The 27,276-nt window shown below is 50.3% G+C and overlaps 2 protein-coding genes and 1 non-coding gene across 10 annotated transcripts in view; 2 read left to right on the forward strand and 1 right to left on the reverse strand.

Annotated features, from left to right (window-relative positions):
• Window positions 1-6,152, forward strand: part of FANCI (FA complementation group I) — an 82,982-nt gene extending 76,830 nt beyond the window's left edge. For 2 of the 5 annotated variants that reach the window (XM_023187097.1, XM_023187096.1), the window contains exons 35-39: window positions 433-561; window positions 1,660-1,722; window positions 3,503-3,598; window positions 4,166-4,273; window positions 5,293-6,152. In XM_023187097.1, the coding sequence (XP_023042865.1) occupies window positions 433-561; window positions 1,660-1,722; window positions 3,503-3,598; window positions 4,166-4,273; window positions 5,293-5,355 (459 nt within the window). In that variant the 3' untranslated portion in view covers window positions 5,356-6,152. Of the gene's footprint in view, window positions 1-432; window positions 562-1,659; window positions 1,723-3,502; window positions 3,599-4,165; window positions 4,274-5,292 lie in introns of those variants that run through there. The other 3 variants (XM_023187098.1, XM_031935803.1, XR_002725360.1) reach the window with 2 other exon arrangements.
• On the reverse strand, window positions 5,211-23,677 carry POLG (DNA polymerase gamma, catalytic subunit). 4 transcript variants are annotated; one of them, XM_023187101.2, is made up of 23 exons: window positions 23,492-23,677; window positions 21,943-22,733; window positions 18,958-19,153; window positions 17,511-17,678; window positions 17,254-17,400; window positions 17,026-17,105; window positions 15,745-15,927; window positions 15,490-15,641; window positions 15,189-15,315; window positions 14,028-14,264; window positions 12,950-13,070; window positions 12,658-12,744; window positions 12,246-12,353; window positions 11,642-11,802; window positions 10,865-10,918; window positions 10,643-10,760; window positions 10,005-10,140; window positions 9,642-9,888; window positions 8,109-8,231; window positions 7,812-7,980; window positions 7,408-7,616; window positions 6,269-6,429; window positions 5,211-5,723 (listed from the first exon to the last, which is right to left on the reverse strand). In XM_023187101.2, the coding sequence occupies exons 2-23, from the start codon at window positions 22,572-22,574 to the stop codon at window positions 5,647-5,649; spliced, it is 3,693 nt and encodes a 1,230-aa protein (XP_023042869.1). In that variant the 5' UTR covers window positions 22,575-22,733; window positions 23,492-23,677; the 3' UTR covers window positions 5,211-5,646. The 4 variants fall into 4 exon arrangements, with proteins under 4 accessions (XP_023042869.1, XP_023042870.1, XP_023042871.1 ...); XM_023187102.2 differs by having other exon boundaries at window positions 5,225-5,723; window positions 23,504-23,677; XM_023187103.2 differs by having other exon boundaries at window positions 5,225-5,723; window positions 23,562-23,646.
• Window positions 23,678-23,892: 215 nt separating this feature from the next.
• TRNAR-UCG lies at window positions 23,893-23,965 on the forward strand. Its single transcript has one exon. It is a non-coding gene; the product is annotated as a tRNA-Arg (tRNA).
• Window positions 23,966-27,276: the final 3,311 nt, after the last annotated feature.

Here is a 27,276-nt window from a genome sequence, read left to right on the forward strand (position 1 = left end):
CCAACATGGTGAAACCCCATCTCTACTAAAAAAAATACAAAAATTAGCTGGGCATGGTGGTGGGCACCTCTAAACCCAGCTACTCGGGAGGCTGAGGCAGAATTACTTGAACCCAGGAGGTGGAGGTTGCAGTGAGACAAGATCACGCCACTGCACTCTAGCCTGGGCAACAGAACATGACTCTATCTCAAAAAAAAAAAAAAAAAAAAGCCGGATGCTTCTCTTCTGGCTCTAATTTTAGTCCTGCCTAGATCAGTTGCAATGGGCAGGGAACAGGGTTGATCTAAGCAGTTGAACAGGGTCCCATCTTGGACACAACCTCTGGGAAGATGGTTCACTTCCCACTTGGTCAGTGAGGTCAATCTGTGACTGCTTCCTTGCCCCTGACTTAATAGGGCTTCACCCTCTACCATCCTCTATTCTGCCTTCCAGGGCCAAAAACAGATTCCTACATACCAGCCCCTCTGGAATGTCTACAGTTCCTTATTTTCCAGAACATGGCATGTGGAACAAACCTGTTTCTCTCATGGCTCCAGTTGCAGAGCTTCTCTGTATTTTCAGGTTTCTTTAATTCTCGTCCTCGTGGAGCATGGTATGTTCCCTTCCTAAGAAGGTTTAGAACTCCCCTTGAGGTAAAAAGCTTCCTACGTTTCTGTACCTTACATTTGGGTAGGTTTTTCTGCCCAGTCTCTCCTGACTCAAGTCTTGATATTATCAGAATCCTATACCTTTTGGTTCCTTTTATTAGTTCTTCATCCCTCTCCAGGAGCTCTTTATTACCCAATAATTTACAACACAGGGAAGTGTTCTGTGACCCTTTAAACCCTTCTTGAGCATAACAACCCATTGCACATAAAATGTATCTAGTTTTGGCTTTGCTGAGTAACAAAAATAAAACATATCTGGTGGTTGCTTGTAAGTGGGAAGACTGCAGGGCCCTGTAGCAGCCTCCTCAGCTTCCTCTCCTTTATGGAATCCTTTTAGTCCACTGGCTAAAATAGAAATGGAAATGCCTATTCCTGCTACCACCTTGACAGTCCCCATTTTACCCACTCTTCAGTACTTCACCAGCCCCTTGGCTGACCCAGTGCAGTAATAGTCCCACCTTCAACTTCCACATGCCAGCTCTAAGAACAACAGATTGTAAACCTCCCAACAATTAAAAAAGAAAAATACGAGGATTACAAAGCATCACATTTTTTCCCTATCTTCTAACATCTGTCACACAGATAATCCTATTTACTCCAGACTTGGCCCTCATACCCTGTGTAATTACCTTCTAAGAAAACTGCCACTGGCTGGTGGGCGTGGTGGCTCAGGCCTGTAATCCCAGCACTTTGGGAGGCTGAGGTGGGCAGATCACCTGAGGCCAGGAGTTCGAGACCAGCCTGGCCAACATGGCGAAACCCCGTCTCTACAATACAAAAATTAGCTGAGTGTGGTGGCGCGTGCCTATAGTCCCAGCTACTCAGGAAGCTGAGGCACAAGAATCGCTTAACTTGGGAGGCGGAGGTTACAGTGAGTCAACATCGCACCACTGCACACCAGCCTGGATGACAGCAAGACTCCGTCTCAAAAAGAAAAAAAAAAATTACCACTAGCATGCTAGCTCTACAGAAAAATCATCAGGAATAAGAGAATGTGTTTCTGTTTCTTTAGAATAAGAGCCTAAACTATACGGGAGAGAAAAAGGAGAAACCTGCTGCCGTTGCCACAGCCATGGTAAGCTGCTGACACTGACCATTAAAATATGATCGTTAGTGAACCCTGAAAACATTAAGCGAAAGAAGCCAGTGACAAAAAGACCACATGTTGTATGATTCTATTTTCATGAAATGCCCAGAATAAATCAATCTACAAAGGCAAACTAGATTAGTAGTAGCTCGAGATGGGGAAACTGGGTAACAGCTAAAAAGGGTATGGAATCTCTTTTGGGGGTGATGAAAATGTTTTAGAATTGACTGGTGATGGTTGCACAACTCTGAAAATACTGAAAAGTACATTGTGAGTGAATTGTATGGCATGTAGCTCTATAAAGCTGTTACCAAAAAGTGTGTGTGTGTGTGTATGTATATTATATACATGACTGCTTCTCAAATCAGGGATTTTATGATCAGATGGAGCATCTTATTTTTCCTCTGAACCAAAAACATTTTATTCAGGAAGCATCAGAAAATCTTGAGTTGAGGCCGGGTGCGGTGGCTCAAGCCTGTAATCCCAGCACTTTGGGAGGCCGAGGCGGGCGGATCACGAGGTCAGGAGATCGAGACCATCTTGGCTAACACGGTGAAACCCTGTCTCTACTAAAAATGCAAAAAATTAGCCGGGCATGGTGGCGGGCGCCTGTAGTCCCAGCTACTCGGAGGCTGAGGCGGGAGAATGGCATGAACCCGGGAGGCGGAGCTTGCAGTGAGCTGAGATCTGGCCACTGCACTCCAGCCTGGGTGACACAGCGAGACTCCATCTCAAAAAAAAAAAAAAATCTTGAGTTGAAATAGAAATAGTAAAATACTTGTGATACTCAATTGGGAGAAATTATTTTTAGGTAAAGTTGGTGAATGCAAAAGGTGCTCCCTAAAAGATGTGTAAGAGTCAGCGGGGGTACAGGAAAGGAAGCACTTAGTACATGGCTGGCAAAGGTGAAAATTAGTACATCCTCTCCAGAGGCTTAGCAATGACTACTGAATCTCAGAAGATAAACATACATTCTGATGTAACAGTTTCACTTTTAGGATATACAGGCCTCTGTACAGGATGGTCCTCACAACATTATTCATAAAAGTGAAATATCAGAAACAAAGATATCCATTAATAGAGGACTGGCTAAATAGGTTATAGTATATTTATACTGGAGAGATACGAAAAAAATAAACATCTAAATGTTCAGCTCTCTGGATTTAGCTCCAAGATAATGTTAAAAAAAAATGTGTACAGTATCCTCATGGGTTAAAAAATATATATAAATATATATATACACAGAGACACACATACATATATACATATACACACAAAAAAAAAATGTATAAGGACCTACAAATTACAAATCAAGTTAGGGGGAAAGATATATAATCCCAGCAGTGAAAACTCATATCCAAACCAGAACAAGGAAATAGAGCTAGGGTCAGAATAGGCTTAAGAATATCAAGTTAGAAAAGCAACTAAATTTCTGCAAATGATCCTGCTCTCCTCAGCCAGTCTCTAGATAACAACAAATACTGGAATTATAAATGGAAAGGATCAGTGCAATTATCTCTACTGGCATTTGGGTCCTTGAGTTGAGGCCGGGCGCGGTGGCTCAAGCCTGTAATCCCAGCACTTTGGGAGGCTGAGGCGGGCGGATTGAACTGTCAAAAATTTTAGATTACTGGTATATAAGTAAAACAGCATTTGATTGGAAAACAGACTTTTCCCCCAAAGCCATACAGTTTTGTAAGTGACAGCTTCAGAGGAAAACTTCAAAAATGGTTCAACCTCAAATCTGTCTTATGTTCTTCGCCCTTAGGCCAGAGTTCTTCGGGAAACCAAGCCAATCCCTAACCTCATCTTTGCCATTGAACAGTATGAAAAATTTCTCATCCACCTTTCTAAGAGGTCCAAGGTAAACATTCTCTTATTATGTTCTTCCATTCCCATTTACCTTCTTGACAGATCTAGCAAACTAAAGCAGCACAACTACAATGGAGGAAAGACCACTCTGGGCCATTTGTGTGTTTGCCATCCCCCCTCCTCCCCCCCCTTTTTTTTGAGATGGTGTCTCATTCTGTCACCCAGGCTGGAGTGCAGATTCAAGTGATCTTCCGGCCTCAGCCTCCAGAGTAGCTGGGACTACAGACATATGCCACCACACTTACTAATTTTCCGGGTTTGTTTGTTTTTGTAGAGATGGGGTCTGTATTGCCCAGGCTGGTCTCAAACTCCTGGCCTGAAGTAATCCTCCCACCTCAGCCTCCCAAAGTGCTGGGATTACAGGCATGAGCCACCACACTCAAGCCTCTTTGCTGTTCCTGATCTGATGGCCTGAACCCCAGCATACAGAAGGAAGTGTGGGTGTGTGCTTGCTTTAGGTAGAAACAAAGGTTTCTCAGAGGTGCACTAAAAATGGCTTAAGCTGTTCTGGCAGGACCTATGAGTAGGGAGATGTCCCATGCTTACAATCCTGTCACAGGTGAACCTGATGCAGCACATGAAGCTCAGCACCTCACGAGACTTCAAGATCAAAGGAAACATCCTAGACATGGTTCTTCGAGAGGGTGGCGAAGACGAAAATGAAGAGGTCAGTGCTGGCTTCTTGCTGGGGCCCAGCGAATCCCAGCCACTCTTCCTAGCTGGTTAGCAGCCTATCTGTGAGCCGTCAGAGATTAGTGGAAGGGCAACAGACTTGGAAAGGGCTAAAAAGGTGATCAGGCAAAGATGAGAGTCAAGGACTCTCAGAAGGGCTGTAAACTTTGGACCAATGAAGTTGCCCCAACTTGCATACATTTTTGGTAAACACTTCCAGGAAATAGGTGGTAACAAAACAGTGTCCTGCTGTGGGTCCTCTTCCTGTTATCCTTTACACTACTGGATGATGACCAGCTATAGCAGTCTAGCTCAGAAACTAGTTTACTTCTCAAGTCATGCCCTCATTCAAAGGCCACTCATTAGTTTGGGTTAAGGCTTCTTTCTTCAATTCATGCCAGTGTCTTATCCTTTTCCCTTGTGGTTTGTTCCTCTCCCTTTACTCTTACCAGTGACAGTGCCACATCCCCATCCCTGCACCATCTTTGAAACAGAACCAAATGTTTCCTTACTTCTAGCACCTAAAATTTTCACCTTAGGTTCATCTGATACGTAGCAAATCAGTAGCCCACTCCCATTTCAAAATTGGAAGTTTACATACAAATGCCCTGGATTTCTGACTTCTCAAGAATTTGGAACATGCATTCTTCAGATGATCACATTCCAGGGTGTAATGTACCTGGCCCCATCCACTCCCTTTACCCACTTGGCAGCTGCACTCAGGAGAGTCATGTAGCATTTTGATGCCAATAGCTTCTTCTCTATCATTTTGTCCCATGAGTTTCGTCAGTATAGGAAAAGTCCTAAGAGAAGGAGGTGGCACTGCCTTACTCTACACTTCGGAGGACTCCTTCCTCTTCTTCAACGTAATTACCTCCTGTGAGTGGGAAAGGGGGGAAAGCATGAGTAACACAGGCTTTGATGAGAAGATAAGAGTTTTTTTTTTCTTCTTTTTATTTCCACTGCCTTGGAGCAGGTTTATCACGTTAGAGCATTACTTCTTTCCCCTTCTAGGGCACTGCATCAGAGCATGGTGAACAGAACAAAGAACCAGCCAAGAAGAAAAGGAAAAAATAAATGAAATGCCTGAGTTAATGTGAACTTTGGGGCTTCTGCTTCATTTCTACCCAACAAGCAACAATGCCCCTTGTCATACAGCCCACACCGATGTTGGCATCTTGGTTCTGAACCCACTGAATTCAACTGCACCTTCAGTTAGAAGGAATCTTCTTGGCAGGTCCTGCTACTGAAAAATGGCTGGCCTTAGGCAAGCCCTTTTGCAAAAAGCACAGCTGAAAGCCTGAGTTTGGGAGCCTGCACCGCCCCGATGAAGCTCCATGGGAGCAAATACAGAGCCTCCAGGCAGTGCTATGGTCCAGGCTGGCTTCGTTTTTCCAAGGAGCCTTTGGTGAGTTCAATTATCTGGTAAATATCCAGCGCTTCACCTGAAAAATAGTGCAAATTGGTTAAGATGCCACCTCAATAACTGTAACTGAGAGCTCAGAAGTGAGCAAAGGAGCTTAATGCTAAGGTCAAAAAGGAGAGTGAAAGGTTGAGAACAATTGTCACGAATGGTAATGTTACATGTTAGGAGGGTCTGTTTTCTTTTTATATAAAATAAGTCTGTCTTAGATACATTTTAAATAGAAAATAAGCTTTCTGATTTACTTGTTTGGTATTTAAAGCACAGTTTGTTTTTCTGTCATCTAAGAATGCACTCTATAGAATAAATCCTCTTTAAACATTTCTGCTGTGGTTGAAGTAGGGGACAGGTACAGGTAGAATATTTGAAGCTCTGCTGTGTTCATTTTTGAAACATCATGTCACATTCACTGTGGATACAGGGCACCTTATGAACTGAAATTAGCCTAGAATATAGCATGAGTCAAGAGGGTGATCTCTGGGGCCCCGAGCTTCCTGTTCTGCAAAACCCACTTGCTAGTCCACCTCCGATCCTATTTGTAATGAGGAACAAATGCGTTGTGCTCACCCTGGGGAATCCCGTATCTCCTTTCCATCCCAGTTGGGTTGGAAGGGGTTTTACAATCCATGGTCACTTCCTTCCTGAGGCACCGGTCAATATCAACTGCACTGAAAAAGGCGACTGACTGGGGCAAGTCATTCAGACCCAGCTTGTAGGCAAACATGCACCTGAAAGAGACCCAATCTCCCCTCACAGTCATGCCCCTCCTGTGAACACAGGCACATCACTCCTGGAGCAATGACCCCACACCCCTTAGAGCAGGGCTTCCCCTGGTCCAACACCCCATCATCTGTTCACTTAGCTAAGTCAAGAAAGGTGAAGGTCCAGCACTGTCTTCCATCCAGCAGCCTAACCTCCCACTGAGATACTGAAATGCAATTATGGACTCAACACACTTTTTTTTTCCAGTTTGGTACACTTTATTAATATACGAAATCACTTCCAATTGGGCCAGAGTTTGAAGCATAAATGAGGACTTTTAGCTTTGTTAAGCATAACCCCCAGGAGATGATTAAGAGGGCAATGGGAACAATGTTGAATATTGTAAACATCTCTTATTTACCCAATAATCAGGATAGATCATGGTTCCCAAACTGGTTCTGAGTGGCAGATCAACATGGAACGGTAATATCATTTAATTCATCCATAAGAACTAGGAATTTTACTACAAGAAAATACAACTCAATATATAAAATATATAAGATATTTTAAAAAATCATATTTGAGTGTCCCCATTAACAATGTTTTCTGTTAGCAGTCAAGTAACAAACTTTTGGCACTTAAGGAAACATTTATGGGAGAAAGAAAAAATCTCAATTTTCTATGAAATGAGAAAAGGCTTCTGTCATTTGATTTTCAAAACAGAAAAGTGTGAGTACTACCCTTTGGAATAATTCCCCTAACCTCACAGCTTCCTCAATGATCGGTCTTGGTATTTGACATTTTCAAACCCAAGAACTCTTTTTTTAAAAATTGAGGCTAGTCTTTTTAGGATTATAACTTTTTAAAAATTAGAAATAAGAAGGTGAAACATTCACTTCTAGGGGGATGAAAACTCAAAACTGCCCAGTCTGGCCCAAGAAGCGCTCACCCAAAGCCCCACATAGGAGCACATGGCCAGGCTAGAGGCCATGGGCCCCGCATACCTGGTCAAGAGGTTGGTGATCTGCAGGGCCAGGGCAGCACGGTAGCGGTCCTCCTCCCGCACCAGGTAGCGAACTTCGTCATGGATGCTGATGCAGAAGCGCCCATCTATGGCAAACTCTTCAAACAGCCACTTCATGGCCACAAGCATGAGGTGTAAGTAGTCAACAGCAGAGCTCTGTACCACCCAATTCACACGGCTGGTCATAAACTGGGGAGGGAAAGTGGGCACAGGTGAGAGGGGCTATGCTACATACCAATTAACTCTAGGGTAGAAGCCCCAAGAGAAGCTTCACTCTGGCCCTACCTACGAACATTGGTAAGGTCCACAGGGAGCCTGTGCCCTGCCCTTTGCCCTGCCCTCCCCGGGGGCCCCTCTGCCTATGCTCCAAAGGTAGCAAGATACCTCTCCCTGGACAGCCGAGGGCTCCAGGGCTCGGCTGATGCGGCAGCCCAGCACCGGGGTACGTGGTATGTCAGACGTAGCAATGCTCTCAAGCTTATTGAACATTTCTGACTCTGTGCCCCCCTTCCATGCCCGTTCAGCAACCACCTCCCACTTCTTCCAGTGTGACCTAAGGGACCAGAAACAGAGGGCAGACTCTGTCTTTCAGCATCTCAAAGCTGAAAAACAAAGCATCCAAGCTCTTCTGGGGCAAGCCCAGACCCCTCCCTCCATCCTTAACACAAAGAAGGTTCTTACTTCCTTGCAGTTTCTCTCTGGACCTTGCGCAGATCCTGCAGGGAAATCCAGCCATCTTCAGTCCTGTCCACTGGGAGGTGCAACTCCCTCACCAGCCACTCACCCTCATCTGACAGCCGATACCTGGGGGCAGCGTTGTTATCACTATCATTCCACAGGAGTGCTTCCTGTGCCACACCTAGTACCTTAGCATGGAATGTTCACATCACTTCAACTTTCAAAAACACTGGCATCATGCCAGTCTCCTAAAGGCTTTTATTCAGAGGAAGAAACAGGCTCAGAGAGGCTAAGTGCCTTGCCTAGGATCACGGAGCTAGAAAGAGATGCAGCCCAGGCTTTTGTAGCCCCAAAGCCTGGGCCACCCCATGGTAGCCCAATAAAGGACAAAGACTCCAGCACACGAGCAACCACTATTCCTACTGTCCTGTTTCTTTAGACACTGAATTGCCCAATGACCAACACAGGCCTTATATTCAGCAGGCAGCAAGGACCATCACTCTAGATTTGGGGGGATGGGGTAAGAATAGGCTACCCTGAAGGGGAGGGGGCATTTGCTGAAGCAGAAAACACAACAGCCAGGCCTGGCTTACCCTTCTCAACTGCCACAACCCTAGACAATTCAGCTTCCATCTAACCTGCAGATCTCACGAGACTTGTTGCCTGAAGGCTCCAGAGACCCGTCACTCACTTGTGTAAACGGCTTCCCTACCACCTGTGCCCGCAGTCCAAACTCCTGTGACACTTTCAAAGGTGTCCACAACTAAAGTCCCACCACCTTTCTTGCCTCCACCAGCACATGCTGCTCATGGTATGAGCCTTACCCAACCTCAACTTTATCCACTGGATGATACTCAGCTCCCCTTTCCTGCATTTACAGTCATCAACCACTGTATCATTTATCACATACTTAACTTTTAGTTGTTCATAAGGAAGTTTCCACAATGAGCCAGCTAATTAAATGTGGACAATGTATTGTACCTCAGGAAGTTGTACCTCTCTTCCCTCACACTTTTGGAACCCTCCAGAGTCTGCTAAGGCCCTGAGCACACAGTATGCACTACCATGAAAGGAAACAAATTGGAGAGCTAGGCTAAGTAACCTGGAGGCCTGGTAATGCTTTCTCCTGTATCAACATCAGCCTACATGCTCCAGTTTGCCACAGCGCCCTCCTGTCAACTCCTGTCTTCCATCCACTCCATTTGCTCTCATTCCCTGTAGGCATCTGAGTTTGCAACCCCTATATTATTGATTATGCGGCATAATCAGAATTGTCAAGATGCTACCACTTGGTAATAGTAAACCAAAAGTATAGCTTTACTCCCATGAGGAAAAACTGTTTAAGGCTGACTATAAAGCAAGCAAATGTCACAACAGGACAAAGCATCCCGGAACTAGGTTACACAGTTGTGGAAGGAGAGGGGCTAGGTAAGGGTTCAAGTAATGGGCACGAGATAGAACAGATGGGAGTACTAGAGGACAGTAAAGCAGGCCTCAGGTCCTGGGTGTTAAAGTGGATGGGAGAGGGACCCTCACCAGCGGAGGCCCTTGGTGACGGCGTACATCTGCTGGGCCTTCTCAGCTGCCTCCTGCTGTGTGAGCCGGTGGTTAAACTGCATTAGTAAGCGCTCAGCAAAGGGCTGCCCAGCCCCATAGATGCGGCCATAGTTGAAGACTTTGGCATGCTCACGGCTGATGCCCACAGTAGTGGCTGTCTTACTGTGTAGATCAGTGCCCCTGCTCTTCCTGCCCTGCAGTGTCATCCACCCAAAGGCTGTGCAGCCTGAAAGATAAGCAGGAGTGAGGAAAGAAACTCAGGAACATTCTGCCCAGTGTTCATCAGAACTGTCAATATGCTACCTGAGGGGCTGGGCTGCCCCAACCCCGGCTCCTGCTCACCATGCATGCCGGCAAAGTGGGCGTCTCCAAGCACAGCTGCAATCCACAGCTCTTGAGAGTCCACATCAGCACCTACAAGGGTGTAGCCAGGTGGGGCCTGCACCATGGCTTTCAACTCACTGCCTACTCGGTCAGGCTGTGGGAAGAGTGAGATACCCAAATGAGACTCCTCCTACCCTATTCCTGGAGCCAGAGTTGACTGAGAGCCTTTCCTAAGGGAATGGCTTTAGAGAATGCCAGACAGCACTGGTCAAACTCCATAGTTCTAGAGACAGCTACCTATCAGCAATTGGGGTGACAGGTAAAGAATCTACTCTATGCCTAGCACTATGCCAGACCCCTCACCTACATGGTCCCATCTAAATTCCATGAGAGCTGTAGCTATTACGCCTGTCATTGGCCAGGAGCAGGTGCCCAGAACACATTTACTGAAGGAGTGGACAGGAATCATGAAGCCAGATTTTCCTGTCTTCCATCCACTCCAAGATCTGGGTCAGGCAGTGAACTAGAGTCCTGCCTAACCCCAGATCACAGGATCCTTTTCATGCTCCTCGCTAAATACCTAAAGGCCCTCAGAGCTGAGTTTCTATAGACCTGGGAGAGGAAGAGCAGGGGCCAGAGGTGCAGATGACACATACCCGGGCATTGCTGGCGGTGAGCCACGTGGGCTCCACAGCCCGGCGAGTGATGGTGCCGGCAGTCACCACTTGGGGCAGGATGGCCCCATAGAGGCCTTCCTCATCATAGTCGGGGTGCCTGGTAGGGTGCAGGGGAAGGAAATGGGTCTTAGTTGCTTTGGCCCTAGGACCTACCACTTCACCTCAGTTCTCCTATCCTTACAACCACTCAGCAGACCATACCTGATCACAGCACGGGGCAGAGCTGACCTGGGCAGCCACACCACCATCTGGGAGCTGTGGGGACAAAGTGAAGCTCAGCACAGCCATGGGAAGCAGAATGTATCCCGCATCCCACCATGGCCCTCACCTGCCCACCTCCTGGACTGCTATACTCCTACCCAGCCTCACTAACTGGACTCAAGGTGAGCCCTGGCTCAGCCAAGGCCTGGGGCCCTGTGATATACCAGTCAAGAGCATAAGCCATCTGGGAACCGGCCAGGCCTCTGAGTGAGCTCCTGCTCCTCTCTGGGGGGCATCCATGAGGCACTCCTTCCACCACTGCCTCTTCCTGCACACAGGCAGACTTCACCATCCCAAAACCCACTCTGCTCACCAGAGTGTGCTGGTGGCCACAGCCACCGTGGAAATGGCCTTCAAGATGAATACATTTGCCATTCCTGACTACAAGACCCAGCTCCCAGCCCCCAACAGGCTTACAGGCCACCAGCTCTCCATGGTCCTCAGCCTTATCCCATGGCTCCAGCAGTTACACCAAGAGGTTCTGTTGGGAGCTGCGAAGGGCTCTCATGGTCCTACAGCACCATTCTTTTTACATTAACAGGGAAACTGAAGCTAGAGGGGAGACTTGCCCAAGGTCCATGGCACCAGGACCAAAAGTAGCCAGGCCTCTGGACCACAGCTAGGCTGGCCCTCTGTGGGAATCCAGGGTTAGTCAGAGGTCCCTGGGTGGGAAGAGGGGGGGAAAGGCGTCCCAGGACTCCTCCCATGGTGGCCCACCTGATACGTTTATGGGCGTTCCTCCAGAAAGAAATCATTTTGTTGATTTCCAGAGCACGGGGCCCACTGGCACCTCCTGGGCCAGCCTGCAGGGTGCCATCCTCCATCTTGGGCAGGAAGTCCTTGGCAAAGGGGCTTCCCACATTACAGCTATTACCATCCTGGACAGAGCAAAGGAAGCAGGGGCTGGAGGCAGGTGGCAGATCCCCGGGTGGGGAACCAATGTGAGCACCTGCACTCCTCCCAACACTGAGCCCAGAACCTCAGCCGTCTGAGGCAAATCCCTGATTGCATCACACAGCACAAATGCGCACACACATGCGCACACACATGACCCCTAGGACACAGACACAAGCAAACCTGGCTCCCCACATAGTGACAAATCGGCAGAATCTATCACGTACCAGATGTGCCCCTTGCCACCCGACTTTCATTAGAAAAACAAAAGCTGAGACATGACAGTATGTACCTGAAATCACACTCTGTCCCACTACTAGTCACTCCCACAAAAAGGATAGTCTCAGGTGTGTCACTCTGAAGGCCTGCTGTGGGCCTTGAGCAGAGTGAGGACACACCACAGGACAGGCCATGACCCAGGACACACCTTGTGAGGCAGCTTGAAAAACCAGCAGCCAGGGATGTCCACATCGTTGTAAGGTCCGTTGCCATGGTGATAGTTGGGCTGGCTGTCCTTGGGGCCGCCAGGGGCAGTCTGTGGGGGCCACACACCTAGATCAGGCCCTGTTCCAGCACCTGCATTCAGCAAGGGCCAGGGGGTAGGGAGTGGGAAAAGGGCCTGAAACTGTCATCAGCTGGGAAATGACAAGATGGCCATGAGGTCTCACTCAGGCTTTCTCCTTGTCCTCCAACATGTGTGGGGCCTCCCAGGGACAGGGTGGCATCTCCAACCCCCCTAAGACCTAGGGAACTCTGGCTGGGAAGAACTACATGGGCAAGAGGAAGTCCATTCCACCCAGCACCCACCCAGAGAACCCCTGGGCAGGCGCACTGCTCACCAGAGCTAGCGGTTGACCTGGCACTGCAGCTCCCAAGTTCTCCACCTTGGCCTCAGCCTCCACTTCTAAGTAATCCAGTTCTTCTACCTGGAGTGGTCCAAGGACCAAGAGAGTGAAGCATGGGACTGGGTAGGTCCCAATCCACCAGCCCCTCCCTGCATGGTACTCAGACACCGCAGGTCAGTCTGGGGTAAGCCACCAGTGCCAGCCTCCCACCCAAAAAGGCTGCTCCTTCCCTGGGTGGAACAGAGACCTCCCCTCCCCAAAGCTCAGGTTCAGAGCCTGCCCTCACCGTTTGCCATATGGCACTATTGTCAGTGAGCAGGAACTCCTCAGCCAGGTCGGCCTCCTGGGGCGTTAGCTGCTGCTTCCCCTGTTCGAGACAGTGCTTCCTGTACAGGGACTCGATGGCTCTGGGCAGAGAACAGCAGCAGCAGCCTCTGATTACCATATGCCCACTGTGGGCCAGCAGCTTGCTGGTGCCTTCCACAATTCCCTTTGTTTAGTCCTCAGAATCAGCTCTGAGGCAGAACCAGACAGCACTTTCCCCGGGTTTTAGACAGGGATTGACAAACTAAAAATGACAGCACTCTGGCAGCAGGCTGGGGTTTGAGGCCTTGTCTCACTCAAATCCAAGTTCCTCTTACACTACAGAACTCAAGAGAAGTTCTGAGAGCACAGCAAGAGGACAGGACCCAGGGCCCAGCTGCAGGCTGGCTCTTGCCAGCTCACCTACCCTTAGGCTCAAAGGAGCAAGGCCAGTCTTACCCCTTTTGTTCCAAGGCCCTGAAAGAGACTCAGGCTGCCTTGAAAAGCCAGGACTCGTAATTCTGGGCCACTGTAAGTTTCTCCCCAACACCTGCTTGTCTAAAGCTCAGGTTCTGTGATCTTAAACAAGCCAACTGAGCCTTTGTCAACTACAACATGGGGATAACCATTCTAGCTCATGGGGCTCCTTGGGGAACAAATGAGGGAAGCACTGCTTGGCCCACAATTATCACTCAAATTATATATACATTTTTAAAAAAACCCATCTCCCTGCTACTATTAACAGCCCTCTGCATGTTCTTGTGAAGGCAGCTGTGCTGCCTGGCCCAAGAGGAAGGCCTTTAGTCCTCCCCACTCTGAACATCTCAACGTACTCCCTCCCAGGGCCTCTGAGATCCAGAGGGTAAGGGTAGCCATGGAAAAAAAAAACGTGAACCCAGACGCCTTTTTGTGTGTGTTTTTAAAAATTTTTTCCTTTTTTGTTTTCCCTTCTTCTCAACCCAGACTCTTGAACCCAAACTCTTTCCACTAGCCTGAGCTGACCAGCCAAGGGAAGGGGTCCCTAGGCTCCAGCCCCTTCCTCCCCTGGGCCTGAGCCTTACCTGTAGGGGCAGACCACCCCAGCTGATTCCAGGGTGGTACCTGTCGGGAGCTTGGCCAGGTTGTCCCGTCGCCCAGGCACCAGGTAGCCCCAGCCATGACGCTCTGAGTAGTGCAGAGGGAAGCCATCCCAGGTCAGTGCCATGAGTTTAGGTGTGACCCGCATCTGCAGGCTGAGGAGGCTGGGGCCTGGGGTCCATGCAGGGTCGTCTAGCCGGGGACAGAGCTTCCGGTACCATCTACGTCCCACCAGGAAGACAGCAGTGTCACAATGGTAAGGGCAGTTGTTGGAGGGAAGGTTCTCTCTCCCACAATATGCCCCACCCACCCTCCAAAGCCCTGGGGCTTTCTGGTGACCCCAGCCTACAGCCACCATCCCCTCCTCTGGGATGCTTTAGCCAGGACCCCCATGGAATCCTCTAGAAGAATATTTCAAAAGCAAAGACACTAAGTCAGTCCCACTGCACTAGTCAGAAGCCAGGACACAAAAGCATACCCTGGCCCAGGGCAGGGCTCCTTCTCAAGCTCCATTTCATCCAGTGTAACTGACCAGAGGAGGTAGCACATCTGCCCTCCCCACTCCTCTAGAGAAACACCAGTCCTTCTGGGTGCTCTCTTGCAGGCTGTTCACCAGAGTTGAGCCCAGGGTGAAGCTAGGAAGGCACTCAGGACACTTGCTCTCAGGGTCATGCAAGTGCAAAGTTGGCACCCTGCTGCTCACCCTGGCTGCCCTTTTTATCATCTCTGCCACCCTATGAGGCTCAAAGGAAAGGGCACCTTCTCAAGGAAAGCTTCTTGATTTATTTCCCCAGGCAGTCTCAGAACTACCTATGGACACTAGCTGTACTAGCTGGTCTACATGCCTGGCTTCTCCTAGAAAAAAAGGAACTACTGGAAAGGAGGAGCTATGCTCCAGTCTGTACACCCAGTGGCTGCCACGGGCCAGTGCACAGCAGGTGCTCAGAACCGTGCTGAATGAGTCCAGTAAGCCAGTCCAGAGTAAGCAAATGAGAACAGGACTGGAAGACAGTACGAATGAATGGCAGCAGGTCAGTAAGTACACATGTGCATGATGCCTCTGTGCCAGAACCTAGACCAGGTCTGTCCTGAGAATGGCGCAAGGGTGGACTCTAGATACACTGCTGGGGGTGGGCTGGGCTCACCCAGGGTGTCCAGGAAGGTGCTGGGGCCGCTTGGGCAGGAGCTCTGTGGTCCCCTTCAGCTTCTGCAAGCAGGCGCGGGCCATGACATCTTGTTGAAACTCCTCCTCCTCACTGCGGGGGCCAAGGTCTGTGAGGGTGGGGGAAGACAATCAGGAGCAGGAGAAGGAACTCTCAGTAAGACCTGCTCCCACCCGCTCATCTCCAGAAGGCTGGAGCAACCCTTTCCAAGGACCCCTTCAATCACAGGACCTTCCCAGCGACAACCCCTACCCCACCTCTACCTCCTGCCCATGCTCCCCACCTTCCTGATCCATGGGATCACCAGGGGTCCCAGCCCCCTCGATGGGCAACTTGCTGGCTGTGGCTGGCTCCTTCTTCACCTTCTTAGCTTTCTTCTGCTTAAATTCTTGCAGGTCCCACTCCAGGTCCCAGAGCCAGGGGTCTTCTTTGTACCTACAGAGTCAGTCCACTAGGGCAGGGCTAAGGCTAAGCCGAAGGCTAGACCACCCACCTGCCAGTCCCCTGCCTAGATCCTGCCCACCCAAGGCCTGGCTACCTCTCTCCTGAGAGCAGCTGGCAGGCGTCGTTGGCCAGGTCCATCAACGACTTCTTCATCTCCCGCTGGAGCTCCTCATAAGTGCCCTGTGCCTCTGCCAGGTAACGCTCCCAGTTCTGGTTGACAGGCAGGTAGGAGACACCCATCTCCAGCATGCCAGCCAGAGTCACTGGGTGGGGACACCTTGGAGGCAAACACCAGCAGCTGCCATAAATGACCACAGGAGGCAAGACTTTGGCCCAATCCCTGAGCCGGTTTAGCAAGCCTCAACCAAGCCACCGACATGGCACAGCTCAAAAGTCAGACAAGGCATTAAATCCCAGCTCACTGTTACTCATCCCTGGGTAAGTAACCCCATCTCTTGGAGTCTCAGTTCTTTCATCTATAAAATGGGAACAATATCATCCCATCCTCAGGGGTAATGTGGGAAATATAGATGGCGAAAGTGAAAATGGCTGCCACACATGGAGTAATGACTGTGTGCCAGGCACTGTGCTAATAATCCCATACATGAAAAACATCATGCCTGAACCTCACAACTTGGGTGGTAAAATACAGTTCACCTTTAAACAACACAGGTCTGGATCGTGCAAGTTCACTTACACACTTACTTTCTTCTGCCTTAGCCACCCAAGACAGCAAGCCCAACCCCCCTCCTCCTCCTTCTCCTCAGCCTACTCAAGGTGAAGGACAGAGATCTTTATGATGATCCACTTCCACCTAATGAACAATAAACACATTTTCTCCTCATGATTTTCTTAACACATTTTCTTTTCTCTCGCTCACTTTAAGAATATAGCATATAATACATACAACATACAAAATATGTTATCAGTAAAGCTTCTAGCCAACAGTAAGCTTTGGGTCAAAAGTTCTAGCCAAATTTTCTTCCCTTCCTTCTTCTTTCAGTATATTTGGTACAAATATACCTGAATTTTCAGCTACACAAGGGTCACTTCATAAGACGGACTCATTAATAAACATAAGCATGATGTACATGAAGCCCTTGGTTAAGGATCTAGTTCAGAGAAGGTGCATAGTAAACCAGGACCATGCACATGAAACACAAGCACAACTCCATGGCCCTCCCTTCCAGGGCTTCTGTAGAAATCCAGAGTCCAGGGCCCAGATGGACACCACTGGACAGAAGGGCTCCATTCTTTCAGCCTAGAAAAGCTAAGGTCCCCAACCTGAGACAGAACCAGCGCCACCTGATTACAGCAGGCCCGGGTACCAGGAACACAATGACCCCCAAAGATTCCCACATGGGCTCCCCCTCACCTCTCCAAGAAGAGCGGTAGCTGCTCCTGGAAAACCTCATGGGTGGCCCACACGTCCTGGGCACAGTACTGCATCAGGTCCTGGCACAAGGTGACAGGAAGGCGCAAGGTGGGCAGCCATCCCATTACCACCACCAGGTCTCAGGGTCAGGCCTGGCAGTTGTATCTCCCCAAGCGCAGCTAGGGGTGTGCCACAGCCCATCTCCCGCAGCCCTTTCTAGCACCATACCTGGAAGTTCTCACGAATGTCCTTCATGGTACCCTTCACGAACAGTTCTCGAGGCTCCTTCTCTAAGGGAGGCCCCCCTACATAAAGTCTGTGCACCTCTGCTAGACTGTTGACACTGCTGATGTCCAGCCAGTCCCAGGATGAGATCTGGGGAACCAGAGCAAGGGACACGGCAGATCAGCTTGGCCTCGGGTCAGACGGGCTGGTGAGGGGGGTCCCAAGCACTAGGCTCCTGCCCACTGGCAGTGTGCTCTCACCGCTGGGCCTCTTCTGGCTTTCCTCTGGGACTTCTGGCCTTGCTTTGTGGGGCCCTGGACCTTGTGCTTGCCCTGCTTGGCTGCTATCCACAGACTGCGCTGGAAGCTACTTAGCCCTGAGATGGCCATGTGCATGCTCATGGTGTCCAGGAAACGCATGCGAGAACCCTGAGGAGGAGGAGGAAGAAAGGAAAGGGAAGGAGGGAGGCTACAACTGTGGGGCCAGCCCACCACTGCTTAGTGGTGTGGACCTCCAGCCCCACCTCAGCTCCTCAAACAGCCTCCCCCCCCCAGCACACAGCCTCCAGCACAAAATACAGAATCCTCATGTTTGTTCATGCTGGCCCCATCACCTTTAAGAGGCCTGCCTTCCCAAATCCTAGCCACCCTTTAAGACGCAGGCCTGGCTCAAACCCAATGTGCAAGTCCTTCCCAGCTTCCAGCAGTAGCTCCGAGCAATGTAGATACAGAGTGGCCAAAACAAAGCCTTCAGGGCTATCTGGTCTGGCCCCAACCCTGTCACTCATAAGCTGTGTGGCCCTGGGCACGTCAACAAGGCTGTCTGAGCCTCAGCACCCTCAGCTATAGGCTAAGGTTGCTCTCCCCTGCCCGGCCTGTCTCCTAGGGCTGCTGTGAAGATACAATGAAAAAACACTTCGTAAAATTAAGAATTGCCACTACTATACACCAGGCAGACTACTGAGTGTTTGACATGCAGGCATTGTTCCAACCCTCCTATTAATCCTATGAGATGTATGTTATCTCTGCCTTTTTATTAAAAAAAGGAAACTAACACTTAGAGATGTTAAGGACCTCATAGTAGTCATCAGTGGTTACGGCAGGAAGTGAGCCCAGGCTGTGGCTCAAAACCTTTAAGATCCATGCTAGGCTGGGCGCAGTGGCTCAAGCCTGTAATCCCAGCACTTTGGGAGGCTGAGACGGGTGGATCACGAGGTCAGGAGATCGAGACCATCCTGGCTAACACGGTGAAACCCCGTCTCTACTAAAAAATACAAAAAACTAGCCGGGCGAGGTGGCGGGCACCTGTAGTCCCAGCTACTCGGGAGGCTGAGGCAGGAGAATGGCATAAACCCGGGAGGCGGAGCTTGCAGTGAGCTGAGATCCGGCCACTGCACTCCAGCCCGGGCGACAGAACGAGACTCCGTCTCAAAAAAAAAAAAAAAATATCCATGCTAAGCTCTAAAATGCCACAGAGATAAAAGCCATTATTACTTTGTGACAACTTAGGTCCTATACCAGGCTTTCCCGGGGACATAAACAGCTAGGCACAGGGACCAGAGGCACAGCTGGTCAACAGACGGGCCTTGTGGCTTCAGCAAAGGCAATAGAGACACTTGCCAGGAAAGCAGTGCCTTCCCTAACCACTGAGATTAGGGCTCCTGGCCCATCCCATGCCAGAACCTGTAGCTGGCCCCAGGAACCTTACCTGGATCAGGTACTGCTCCCTGATATGAGCTCGGTCAAAGGAAACATTGTGCCCCACCACTAACTGCTCCTGCCAATCTCTCTGGGTGGGGCTGCTGGCACCAGCAGGGACCTCCAGGGGGATGAGGTCAGCCGGCGACAGCTGGCTGGTCCAAGAGTAACGCTCTTCCACCAGCCGCCGGCTGCACCAGGAATACCTGAGGGAGGCGAGAGGCAGGCAAGTTCACCATGGAGACATTAAACTTCCACTCCACAACACCCACTGCACACCTACCACCACATGCCAGATGGCGTACTGGCAGCTGGGGACACAAGTGAGACCAAAGGGTGCTCCTAACTCAGCTACAGGTCAGGTGTAGCAGGGTGGGTGTGTGTGCTGGTGGGCAAGAGCTACAAAAGCTTCTTTAAACTTCTGCACATAAAAATGGAACTATTGGGCTATTAGACCTACATGCAGGTATTATATTACAGCCTGGGCCATCAAGGTGTTTGCTAGACCCAGTGTTCACTAAGTCTACATCTAGCTCTGAGGTTTTATGAACATTATCAACCTCTTGTGTCTATAGGCACAAACCAACTACTGTTCAAAGTGCTAGTAAAGGAGATAAGACAGTAACAGAACCGAAAGTGGAGATTTTTTTTAATTGAACTGGCAAAAAAAAAAAAAAAGACAAATACTGCACACATGTACAGGATGAATCATCTCACGGCTGAAAAGATTCTGGGGGACAAAGAACAAATCACACACCTTGGAGAATCTCAACCTCAGTGAGAGACCAGGGAAAGTGCCAGAATGAGAAAATGTATGTGCATGTGATAAGGTGGGGGTGGGAGGATAGGGGATGAGTGCGGCCTGTTGGGGGCCTGACACTGATTCAGTAAAAGGCTGCAGTTTGCTCAAGATCCACAAGGCTAGGTGTAGGGGAATGGCCACTGAAGAAATGCCTGTTGTAAGCCACAGATTGTTCTCAACCGTCAAGGCCCACTCAGCATCAAAGTGAGTGACGAGGCCATGTGTGGACAACACTGCAGAGAAGGAGCTCCTTGCAACCTTTATGGAATGGAAGAGGGAGTATCTGCCTCAACAGATTCAACACATATAAAATTAATTTCTTTCAAAGAGAAAGCAAGAGGGTCCTAGTTTTAAACCTGACAAAATCTAACTCATACTCCAAATGGTGAAAATAAGCCAAGGGACTAAAGAAATTCCCCCCACCTCTTAATTCAGCATGTCAAAGCCCTTACAACACAGACAAAAAGGCTAAAGAATACCAAATAGTTGAGGCCATGGTGATAACAGGGACTTTGGTTACAATAAAAAGCCACACTGGTGTCAAGATGCAGCTCTGCAGCTGTGCATGAAGCCATCTCATGATAAACTAGTGATTAAAAAGAAGAAAGCCAAATTTAAGATAAGTAGGGATCTATGCCATTAATACTAGTTTTACTGTGAATCTCAGATAAATGTTCATGGCCGGAGTGATGTCCCTTTAGCCTGATGGCCAAAGCCCTTACCAACAGCCTTTGGGAACAAGCTGCCCCGTGGGAGGCTCAGAGCTGACGAAGGCTTCTCCTCCCATTGTAAACTGTGGGATGGTCAGGTACCTAATGTTACTCAGTTAAGGGGCGGGGGCATGCCCAGGTTCAAAGTGGACCGCTATTAGGGCACCATGTGGCACCCACCTCCACCCACCAGTCAGACTCCTAGGAGGAAGGTCCCAGCATGAGCCCAGGCCTTAACAATGACTTCTGCCATCAGGCCAATGCCCTGAGTACCACTGGCAAGAATGGAATGAGAATGAGGGCAGAGAGGGAAGGACAGGGAGGGAAAGGAGAGGTAAAAGAGAGAAAGGAGGAGGAAGAGAAAAGCGGACTTGAGGTAACTTGGCCAAAAATGACCAACAGATCAAAAAACAAATCTTTCTTGTCACTGATTTCCTAATTTTCTTTCAGCCACCAAAGCCTACTCTATCTTTCCAAATGATGGCCGGTATTCCCCTTTACTTTGACCATCGAGTTACATATTCTAAGTAGTGTGATTCTCATTGTAACTGGAACTCAATCAATGCAGAATCATCTAGTTTTGCTCTTTTCAGCCATTAATGCCTACCTTATCTATTTAGCCATGTTTTCACCATTTTCAACTGCATATTTAACATTTCGCAGCTTTCTTTACAAAGATGTAGCTTCCAATAGGAATAAAGAAACTGCCAACTTTTTTGCTGGCCATGCCTGAAAGCATTAAGGTTGTAAATAGTATTTTAATCCTGGAATGAAGAATAAAAAAAGGGGAGAAACAGTACTGCCATCATTGTTTGAAAAAGAAACTTGGGTAGCACTTAGAAAGTTATTTAAAAAGAAAAGAGAGATTGGATATACTTGTTTGGGACCAAAATGCCTGCTTGGAAGGCTGGGGGAAGGAAGCAATGTTTCTCAACTAGGGTTGGTCAACCAGATGCCGCCTCAAGGGGGCATGTGGAAACGTTGGCGGCGGGGGCAGCGGGGCGGGAGGTGTTGGTCTGGCGTTTATGGGAAAGGCCGGGGATACTAATGTCCTATACTGCCTGGGACAGTCCCACAAAAGGGAGCTTTCTACTGCCCAAAATAATTAATAGCTCCCCAAATAGAAACACCGTTCAAATGACTTTTCAGACTAACTTCTCATGACGCTATTAGGGGAGGGGGTAAAGGCACCAAATCATGGTGATCTTAAGTGGCCTCCCACAGGTCTCATCTACAGCGCTCTACTGTGATTCTCCGCATGGCCTTTACTGCCTGATGTTTACTTGGGTATTTGCTTACTGCCTGTGATCTACCCACCAGAAAGTGAGTCCCACATAAACAGGGGTCTAGTCCTAATTCACCACATCAGTGCTCCCTACGTGAGCACCCAGCACATAACAGGACCTCAGTAAATGTTCACTGAAACAAACTATTAAGCTGGGCCCCCATGCCTGCTTATGTCCCCAACCCTGCCCCTACTTACCAGGCCGAGGGGGATATGGCCACCGCCAATGTGGGGCAAGTTCCCTCTGCCAAGCAGACCTCCACGTCGAACACCAGGGCCCGCTCCTCGGGGATGGCCACGGGTACGGCCTCCCCCTCGGGGCCGTACCGGGTCCAGCCCTCCGCCCAGGCCCAACCCGGGGGCTGCGGGGGCAGCTGGGCCTGCAACAGCGAGTTGGCCGCCTCCAGGTAGGGCAGGCTCTGCTTCTGGGCCAGGAGGCGGAAGTGCTGGTCCAGGTTGTCCCCGTAGAGGGGCGGCAGGCGCAGCTCCACGTCGGGCAAGGGCGCCGCTGGCTGCCCCCAGAGCCCGTGCTTCTGCAGGTGTTCGACGCTGCGGCGCACCGCGGCCTCGCCGGGTATCTCCCCTCCTTGCCCGAAGATTTGCTCGTGCAGCCCTTTCGAGAGCATCTGGATGTGCAATGGGTTGTGCCGCAGCTGCCCGCCCTCCGAGGATGGCACTTGCGGCTGCTCCTGCTGCAGCTGCTGCTGCCGCCGCCGCCCGTCGCTGGGGTCGGACGCGGGGACGGAGCTGGAGACCCAGCGCCCCGGAGGTGGAACCGGCCCTGGCACGACGGTGGCGCCGGCCAACTTCCTCCAGAGCAGGCGGCTCATGGTTGGTGCAGGGACCCCCACGCTGGGAGTCAGAGCACCTGGCTTTGGACTCCAGCTTGGCTGCTTTTACTGGCTGGAAGACGTGGAGAGAGACACGTCCTGTCTCTGCTCTCCTGTCAGTGAAATGGGTTTGACCATGCCTGCCTTCCACCCCAAATCCTAAAGGAGACAGATGATATAAAGCGTTATTTTACCATACATGTAAAAGGTGTATTCATAGTCACCATTCCTTGAGCATTTACTGCGTCCCCAGCACGTGCCAGGTGCTTCAGTTGCATTTTCTGTTAAGCCTCAAAACTTGGGAAACGTCAATACCCCTCCTGGGGGAACCGGGGTCCACGCAGCTTCGTCAGTGGACCCACGTGGGGAAGCCGAGGGCAGCGAGTAAGAGAGCAGTATCTGCGGAAGGGCGACGCGGCTTTGAACCCCGCTTCTGGCTCTCTCGAGCTGTGTGACCTTGGGCAACGCTCCTTAGGCCCTGATATCCTATTCTGTAAAATGGGATTACAGATTCTGCCTGTCACACAGGGCCGCTGTCCGGGGCACACAGGGCGCCTACGTCTTGCGGCCCTGCTCTTGGCAAGCAAATGGTGGCTGCCATTACCGCGACCGGCGTGGCCCGATAGCCTAGCGTCGAGAGGTGCCAGAACCCGGATTCGAACCCGTAAGTTGAGCCGCCGTCCCCTGGGACCTCCACCCACACCTGGACCACGGCCCAGCCGGCCGAGGGCGTCCTGCAGCGGGCGTGGGCGGCCACCCCCGTGAGCCCCGCCGCCCGCCTGCGCCCGGCAGAGGCGCCGCGGTGCGCCCTGGGACGAGCCGCCGCCCTGCTCCGGGCCTCGCTCCCTGACTGGAGAGGGAGGGGCCGCGCCGCCGCTCAGCGACCCGGCCTCCCCGCCGCCGAACCCGCCGGAAACCTCGGTCCGCACAGTGCTTCCCGGTCTGCGGTTCCCCCGACCCCAGGCCCACGGCGCGGCGTCCCCCTACGCGCGGCCTTCGCAGCCTCGGGGTGGCGTGTGGCCTCCACCCGGCCAGTCCGCTTCGCTGGCAGAAGCAACTTCCCGTCTGCACCCGACTAGGTCCCGCTGCTACCCGAGAGGCAAGCGGGAGATTCCCAGCGCGACCAATAGGAGGGCCGCCAATGGTGCGATCCGCCCGCGGGGGGAGAAAGGGGACTTCTGGGTGGGCTCTCCCTGCGGAACACTGCGAAGTAAAGGCCAACCTCCCCCTCTCAAAGAGCAGGTGGGTTGGTCCCGAGCTAGGCGATGGGCGGAGGTAACATTTTTATGAGTCGCTCAAGAAGCAATAACAACGAGGTGGCCGCGTGGCCTAATGGATAAGGCGTCTGACTTCGGATCAGAAGATTGCAGGTTCGAGTCCTGCCGCGGTCGTAGGATGGTGTTAAACTAACTTTTAGGTTGTTCCCCTTCAGGAACGAAGTATTGAGGCTATCTAAATGTAGTCGCCGCCGATTCTCACCGCAATTCAAAGAGGTGTGGAACGCGAAGATCCGCGGAAGTAACCACTCCCACCCACCACGCCCACAAGTCCTTGCGAGATTGCCCGCCTACCTGTCTCAGCGGAGGCACATTTCTAAAACGTGCCAGGTCTCTCACACCCGCCGCAGGTGGAGAAAAGTGGAGAGGGCGGGGCATCCCATACAGTAAATCTCAATTTATACTCAGTTGATAGTTTCCAAGAGTTGGGGCTCGCAGCCGTAAGCGAGACTCCCTCCCTCGCCCATCCCCTGCTGCCTCCTCGCCTCCTCGTCCTGAGCAATTTTGATGGGTAAAAATGTTGCCTTCCGTTGAACCTGAATGTGCCGGCAGATGCTAGCCTCCAGCCCACAGCGCGGCTGGACCTTGTCCCCCTCCCCGGCTGTTTCCGGTCTCCGCATCCGTCTTCTGTTGCTCCAGGTGCTTCAACAACTCTCAGCACTCGGTGGTTGGTGAACTGTGGCAAAGTGCACGCAGAACAAGGTCTACGTGATTAACTACCGCCTGAGGGTTGGGGTCTGGAGGCCCAGCTGCACAGATGAAAGGGAGGCTCGGAGACGTTTAGAACCAGCCGAGATCACACAGCTGATTAGGAATAAAATTCAGGTCAAGCTGAAAGTCGGCCGCCACTGTCCAGCGTGGATCCCAGGACACCGTGAACGGATTTGAGAAATTGACCTTGGCGTTTTTCAGCAGTGGGGTGCAGGGAAACAGTCCTCCGCCGGCCCTGCGGGCTGATGCCGACCCTCACCTGCTCCCGCCACCTGGAGAGGTAGAGAGAAGCCGCGAGCCAAGCAGCATTGAGCTCTAGACCCTTCTATTTAAATATGAAATATTTTGCATCCACTTTTCTAGATGTACTTAATATACACAGTGTTTTAATGTTTGTGGTTTTTTGTTTTGCCAAAAAAAAAAAAAAAACACAAACAGAAATTCATCTTTTTTTTTTTTTTTTTTCACATAACGGTTGACTTTTACAAAATACTGGAAGGAGAGGCTCTCAGCTTAAATAAGGGAGTCCCTGAACGGGGAAAACATTTTCATCTTGTTTCTTCTAACCGCCTACTGATACTTGGCATTTCCTCCAATTATGAACACAGGCTGTCAGCCACCGTGGTATTAACAGTGCCTGTGACTTTGTCCCCTCTAGCGACCACAGATATTTTCATAACGCATTACAGGTGCTGCAGGTTTTTCAAAATTTGTTTGCACTCATCTGTACTTCAAAATAACGGTGGTTACTAGACTGCCGCTAGATCCTGTTAGTTAATAAGTTTACCTATTTGTCCTAATATTTCAATACCTTTGATGTTCTTTGTAATCCTGCATGTTTTATGTGCTTAAAAACACTATTCTTCCATGTAACCAAAGACTGCCTGTACCCCAAAAACTATTGAAATAAAAATTAATAAAACATATTTCACAGAAAAAAATTAAAAACAGAAACACTACTCTAGGCCAGGCACAGTGGCTCACGCCTGTAATCCCAACACTTTGGGAGGCTGAGGTGGATGGATTGCCTGAGCTCAAGAGTTCAAGACCAGCCTGGCCAACATGGCGAAACCCTGTCTCTACCAAAAAAATACAAAACAGCCCAGTGTGGTGGCACACGCCTGTAATCCCAGCTACTCGGGAGGTTGAGGGAGGAGAACCGCCTGAACCCAGGAGGCGAAGTCTGCAGTCAGCCAAGATTGCACCACTGCACTCCAGTCTGGGCAACAGAGCGAGACTCCATCCCCCTGCCCCCACCCCCAAAAAACAACAAAACAAAACAAAACAAAAAACACTATTCTAAGAAGGTGTCTATGACACAAAAAAGCTAAGAACCCCTGGCCCAACTGTCCACAGGGGCTGCTGTTGCCAGGCCTGATTGACCTCCACTGAGATTCAGTCTCAGGAGATGTCTATCAAGATGCCTGCTCCTCACGTAGACTACTTCAGGCTAGCCTAGTGCCCTGGCCCTGGAATTAGAATCTTCAACAAGGACAAAAATGTTTAATACTGATTCCTGCTGAGGGAGGGTACCTGGAGGCCTGCACCCTTTCTGCCAAGTTACACTCTGTTTCCAGGCCTTTCTGAGCCCAGCTCCTCCACTTCCCCTGCCTCCTTTTCTAGGAGCTCCCCCACATCCTTCTAGAAAAGTCTGTCCCTGATAGTAGTTCCTGAGAAACAGTTACGTTTTCCCACAATTCCCTGGACCTCTCCCTGCACAGAGCAAGAGGCAAAGTTCATCAGGACCCCTGTCCTCATCACAACATTCTGTACTTTTTCTCTTCTTTTTCTTCTGAGACAGGGTCTCACTCTGTGAGTGCAGAGGCGCGATCTCAGCTCACTGCAGCCTCCACCTCCCAGGTTCAAGCGATTCTCGTGCCTCAGCCTCTGGAGTAGCTGAGATTACAGGTGTGCGCCACCATGTGGATCTAAATTTTTTTTTTTTTTTTTTTTTTGAGACGGAGTCTCACTCTGTCGCCCAGGCTGGAGTGCAGTGGCCGGATCTCAGCTCACTGCAAGCTCTGCCTCCCGGGTTTACGCCATTCTCCTGCCTCAGCCTCCTGAGTAGCTGGGACTACAGGCGCCCGCCACCTCGCCCGGCTAGTTTTTTGTATTTTTTAGTAGAGAAGGGGTTTCACCATGTTAGCCAGAATGGTCTCCATCTCCTGACCTCGTGATCCGCCCGTCACGGCCTCCCAAAGTGCTGGGATTACAGGCTTGAGCCACAGCGCCCAGCCCAATTTTTGTATTTTTAGTAGAGACTGGTTTCACCATGTTGGCCAGGTTGGTCTGAAACTCCTAGCCTCAAGTGATCCGGCCACCTCGGCCTCCCAGAGTTTTGAGATTACGGGCTTGAGTCACTGCACTGGGCCAGAACACCCTGTACTTTCAAAGCATGTACCTCAGTTGTAACTAATGATGATTTTTAAAAAATCTCCCCCTTCCACTGCTGTAAATGCCCATAGGGACTGACCTTATGTCTTATTTTGAGCTCAATTCCAGGCCCTACCTGGAACTTGGTAATAATCAGCACTTGCTAGCTTCCAGGTGCTGTTCTAAGGGCTCACATATGTCACCTAAGTGAATCCTCACATCGACCCTTGGATAGAGGTACTGTTATTATCCCCTTTCACCCATGGGGAGACTGAGGCACAGAGAGGCAAAGAAGCTTGCCTAAAGTCCTATAGCTGGTCATTGGTAGAGCTGGGATTTGA

Source organism: Piliocolobus tephrosceles, chromosome 6, assembly GCF_002776525.5.
Source record: "Piliocolobus tephrosceles isolate RC106 chromosome 6, ASM277652v3, whole genome shotgun sequence".
In the NCBI taxonomy this organism is placed as follows: domain Eukaryota; kingdom Metazoa; phylum Chordata; class Mammalia; order Primates; family Cercopithecidae; genus Piliocolobus; species Piliocolobus tephrosceles.